Source organism: Orcinus orca, chromosome 7 (assembly GCF_937001465.1).
Source record: "Orcinus orca chromosome 7, mOrcOrc1.1, whole genome shotgun sequence".
Taxonomy (NCBI): domain Eukaryota; kingdom Metazoa; phylum Chordata; class Mammalia; order Artiodactyla; family Delphinidae; genus Orcinus; species Orcinus orca.
In genome coordinates this window covers 27,508,563-27,513,866 of record NC_064565.1, presented here as the reverse complement: position 1 = coordinate 27,513,866, position 5,304 = coordinate 27,508,563, and the positions used below count along the sequence as shown (strand labels likewise).

The 5,304-nt window shown below is 53.3% G+C and overlaps 1 protein-coding gene across 1 annotated transcript; it reads left to right on the top strand.

The window, feature by feature from the left end:
• Positions 1 to 1,346: 1,346 nt before the first annotated feature.
• Positions 1,347 to 5,101, top strand: CXCR4 (C-X-C motif chemokine receptor 4). The gene is made up of 2 exons (XM_004265449.2): positions 1,347 to 1,478; positions 3,538 to 5,101. Exons 1-2 carry the CDS (start codon positions 1,464 to 1,466, stop codon positions 4,582 to 4,584), a joined length of 1,062 nt encoding a protein of 353 aa, XP_004265497.1. The 5' UTR covers positions 1,347 to 1,463; the 3' UTR covers positions 4,585 to 5,101.
• Positions 5,102 to 5,304: the final 203 nt, after the last annotated feature.

Sequence of the window (5,304 nt, the reverse complement as noted above, 5' to 3'; positions counted from 1 at the left end):
GAGGCGTCTGCAGTCCGCGTCGCAGTGCAACCACCTCTCCCGGCGGCTGACGCTCACACCTGGGTCCCCGCTGTCACTCCTGCGGTCACCCCCGCCTGCGGTCGGTCGCACTATTTCTCGGCCCCGTCCTTCACTGGGTCCCCGGCCCCACCCAGGCTCTCCGTGGGTGGGAAGTGGCGCGATACTGGAAAGCACTGTCTGGGCGCCCACTGCAAACCCCAGCCGTCTGGGGTTAAGCGTCCAGACTCCACCCCAACTCCACCCCGCCCTGCTCTCCAACCTAATTTCTTACCGCTGCCAAGGCTTGTCCTCCGTATTGGGTCGGACTGCAGATGCGGGGCCGGTAGATATGGGTTCGAGTCCGCTTGGAACCTCCTGCCAACCCTGGCATTTCATCTCTGCAGGGCTCCTTCCTGTTTCCTCCGCCCGGGGGCTTTGCCAGGTTCACCGCTGTATCCCCAGCGCCTGGAACAGTGTGTGGCATGCAGTCAGCCCTCACTAAATATCTGTTGACTAAATACATCTCTGTAATGGTAACACCCACAGGGTGTTGTGGGAATGAATGATTCTGTGCAACTACCTTGTGATATGTTACAAAAGTACTATTCGCTAAGTTTCTCTAAGAGAACAAAGCATATATATATATATATTTTTAAGTACTATTCACGAATTGGTTACCTGGGAATACATACCTACTTCTCTATCACAGCCTCCCCCCCAGAATTATGCCAAATCATCCTACCTTCTTCTGAAAGTGTTTCCTGACTCTAGTACTATTACTGTGGATGTGCATGCCTAGTTATATACAGCTGTGCTCTGAAGAAAGAATCTTTACTTATTTCATTTCCTGAATGGATTGCATGTGCTGAAAGAGCAGGGAATGGAGTCAGATGTTGGACCCGATGCCAGCATTGCCGCCTATTGGTCGGGTTACTCTGGCAAGTCATTTCCCCTCTCTGGGACTCAGTGTCTCCATCTGTAGCCTTCCCGGGTCTGGAATGCCACCCACGTGAGCAAGGATAGACGCGCCACACAGGGACGCGTCGGTCGCCCGCGCTTTCAACCTCCCTGCAGGCGCATCCTGCTTTCCCAAGTTGCGGCACGCCTCCGGGACGCCCTCCACAGCTCTAGACTCACGAGGTGATCTCGAGCTAGAGCTAAAGGGAGCCGCTGAGGGGCTTCCCTGGCTTAGCCTGCGGGGGCCGCCTGAGTGCTTACCCCCTCGCCCCTCCCTCGCGGCCTCCACCCGCTCATCTGCCCCTCTCCCCCCCCACCCCGCCTTTCTCCCCGCCCCGCCCTCCCGCCCACCCGCGCGGCGCATGCGCCGCCCGCGGAGCGTGTTTTTATAAAAGTCCAGCTTCGACTGGAAACTTCAGTTTGTTGGCTGTGGTAGCAGGTAGCAAAGTGTCTCCTAGGACTTGAGTACTCCGGTAGCCCCCGCGGCTGGAGAGCAAGCGATTACCATGGACGGGTTCCATGTAAGTCGTTTCAACCTGCTTTTTCTTAAACGTATTACAAACACATGAATTTAGAGCGCAACCCCTCTCCGAGCGGGCAGAAACGACCAGAATATTGGAGGTGCCCGTGCCCCCGAGAAGGGGCATAGAAAGGAGTTTTCGTGCGCTTGGCTACGGTCGGGGTGGGGGGGTGGGGTTGGACTGAAATCTTTTTCTAAGTAGAGGAGAAAAGATGGGAACGACCGTTTTCGGTGGCTGCATGTGTCTCCCCCTTGAGTTCTGCGGCGCGCGCCGGGTTTGCACGCTGTTTGCAAACAACATTCTGTGCACAAGTGCAGAGAAGATGTGCGCGCTGCCAGAGACCGTGGGTCTCTTACTCGGGGGAGCGGGGTTTCTTTTGGAGCGAATTACATGATCTGAATTTGGAGGTGGAGGGCGGCGCGCCGGGGCTGAGTTCCCAGAGGGAGACTGCGCCCCTGGTTAACTTCAGGAGCAAAGGCGCCTGGGGACCGCTCTTGGTGTTGGGCGCGTGTTCGCTAAACTCTGCTGCCCGCGGAGCTGTGCCAGTGCCCGGGCACTGGGAGCAGAGGGCGGACCCACCGTGCCGCTTGGCTGAGGTGTCTGCGCGTTGGCCGCAGCAGGGAGGTGGCCGGGAGCAGCCCGCGCCACTGAGGATTGAGGGAGAGACATCGCGGGCGTCGCCAGCGCCGCGAGTGGGCCCCGGGCTTCTGAAGTTGGGGGTCGTGCAGAAGTTGAAGGAGTATATAAACGGTCACGGTGCAGCAGCACTCCGAGGTGTGCGCGGCGGGGACTAAGGGTGGAGTGAAGGGCTGGGAGGGCACCTGGGCTGCCGGTAGTTGCGGCGCAGACACGCAGGTGCAAGTGGGGACAGTTGGGCTCTCACCGAGCCCGGTTGCGCCAGTTAACCGTCGGTGGTTTCCTGGAGCCTTTTGAAATCCCCTTGGTAGGGAGGCTTTTCGTTTCCCCCAGCGGCGCGCGATTCAAAGGCTCCCGCGGCGAAGCCGCCCAATCTCTCCCCAGCACCCTGCAGGACCGCGCCTGGCGTGCGGCGGGGCCAAACCGTTGGAGCCACTGCCTGCCGGCGGTGGGCGTGGTGGGCCGCGCGGAAGGCTGGAGCTGGACCACCCGGCCCCCAGCGCGCCCTCCGCCTGGAGGCTTCCAGCTTGCAGACCTCCCACCCCATTAACTGGATCCGTGGCGGGATGGGAAGCGACCCGGGAGAGTGAGGAAATGAAACTCGGGGCGAGGACCACGGGTGCAGACCCCGTGACTTTCCCCTCCCATTAAAATGCTGTGCTCGCTAACGTCCCAAAGGCGCCAAGTGATAAACATGGGTTTGGCAGAGAAACCCACGCCCCTGAGCGGCGCCGGTGGGAGTGAGGGTTCCCCGCTTCTGACACCCCACCCCCGCCCTCAAGCACCAAAGCCCTTCGTTTAAGACCGCATTCCCCTTCCCCACTACGTGTTGCTTGAAGTACGGAATGGTTTGTGTTTAGACAGTCGTGGAGAAAACAGTGTTTCATGCCTTAGAATAAGAGTCTTTGGGACCCCGCAGTGCTTCTTCCTCCCCTCTTCCCTCTCCTGGCGAATCTTCATAGAGAAAGTTAATCCCAGCTCCTCGGAACACGAGATTCTACCCCCAGTCCCACCATCATGCCGCCTAGGAGTGGCCTCTTTGTGTTTTGTTTTGGTTTTTTTCCTCCCAAGGTTTTTCCTTCCCTCTAGTGGGCGGGGCAGAAGAGTTAGCAAAGATGTGACTTTGGAACCCAAAGAATCTCATCGCCCTCTTGTTTTGAACAAAGAATTTTGTAACTGGTTCTCCTAATGAGGGATATAATGAAGCGACTATGGGGGAAGATGGGAGGAGAGTTGTAGGAGTCTAGAATAATTCCCTTGTGCTCTGACCCCAGTACTGTAGTGGGAGCAGAAGTTCCTGAAGCAGGCCGGGCTGAGTTGGTTTTTATAAATTGCTTTTTTTAAATACCAGAAACATTGTTTGGAACTTCGGGAATGCCTGCTGAACTTGAAAAGTGAATGTCCATTCCCTTGCCTTTTCCAGATTTTCTCTTCAGATAATTACACAGAGGATGACTTGGGCTCAGGAGACTATGACTCCATAAAGGAACCCTGCTTCCGGGAGGAAAATGCCCATTTCAACCGTATCTTTCTGCCCACTGTCTACTCCATCATCTTCTTGACTGGCATAGTGGGTAACGGATTGGTCATCCTGGTCATGGGTTACCAGAAGAAACTGAGAAGCATGACAGACAAGTACAGACTGCACCTGTCTGTGGCAGACCTCCTCTTTGTTCTCACACTTCCCTTCTGGGCAGTTGATGCCGTGGCAAACTGGTACTTTGGGATGTTCCTGTGCAAGGCAGTCCATGTCATCTACACAGTCAACCTCTACAGCAGTGTCCTCATCCTGGCCTTCATCAGTCTGGACCGGTACCTGGCTATCGTCCACGCCACCAACAGTCAGAGGCCAAGGAAGCTGTTGGCTGAAAAGGTGGTCTATGTTGGTGTCTGGATACCTGCTCTCCTGTTGACTATTCCCGATTTCATCTTTGCCAACGTCAAGGAGGGGGATGGGAGGTACATCTGCGACCGCTTCTATCCCAACGACTTGTGGTTGGTGGTGTTCCAGTTTCAGCACATCGTGGTTGGCCTTATCCTGCCGGGTATCGTCATCCTGTCCTGCTATTGCATTATCATCTCCAAGCTGTCCCACTCCAAGGGCTACCAGAAGCGAAAGGCCCTCAAGACCACAGTTATCCTCATCCTGGCTTTCTTTGCCTGCTGGCTGCCCTACTACATTGGGATCAGCATCGACTCCTTCATCCTCCTGGAAATCATCCAGCAAGGGTGTGAGTTTGAGAGCACTGTGCACAAGTGGATTTCCATCACCGAGGCCCTAGCCTTTTTCCATTGTTGCCTGAATCCCATCCTCTATGCCTTCCTTGGGGCCAAATTTAAAACCTCTGCCCAGCATGCACTCACTTCTGTGAGCAGAGGGTCCAGCCTGAAGATCCTCTCCAAGGGAAAGCGGGGTGGACATTCTTCTGTTTCAACTGAGTCGGAGTCTTCGAGTTTTCACTCCAGCTAACACTGGACTTGTATACATTAAAGAACTTTTTCTGAAGTTACACATTTTTTCAGATATAAAAGACTGACCAACACTGTACAGTTTTTATCGACTGTTGGACTTTTTTTCTTGTGTGCCTTTAGTTTTTGTGAGGTTTAATTGACTTATTTATATAAATATTTTTTGTTGTTGTTTCATGTTGATGAGCGTCTAGGCAGGACCTGTGGCCAAGTTCTTAGTTGCTGTATGTCATTGTAGGACCGTAGAAAAGGGAACTGAACATTCCAGAGTGTATAGTGAAATCACTTAAGCTAGAAAGTATCCTCAGCTGTTTGTAAATAAATAATCTGTCCATTCCAGTGGAACATTTTCCTCTTCCTGCTCTTAAAGTGTTCGGTTACACTATGTGGTTTTGCTGTAGAAGGTGGCACTTTTAACCAAAGCCTGAAGTGGTATAGTTTTCAGGAGGGGGTTGATTTCAGTACCTACAATGTACAGCCTTGTATTAAGTTGTTAATAAAAGTACATGATAAACCTACTTAGTGTTACGTTCTGATTTCTATTGACATTCCTTTGGCTGGCAGAAGTCAAAAATAACAGTAGATACCTGCATGGCATGTCAGATCCTGTCCTAGGTATTTTAGTTGTAATATTTTACTTAATCCTTATCACAACTCTATGATAGGCTCTGGTTCTATCACTACTAACATTTTGTAGAGCAGGAAACCAAAGTACAGAAAG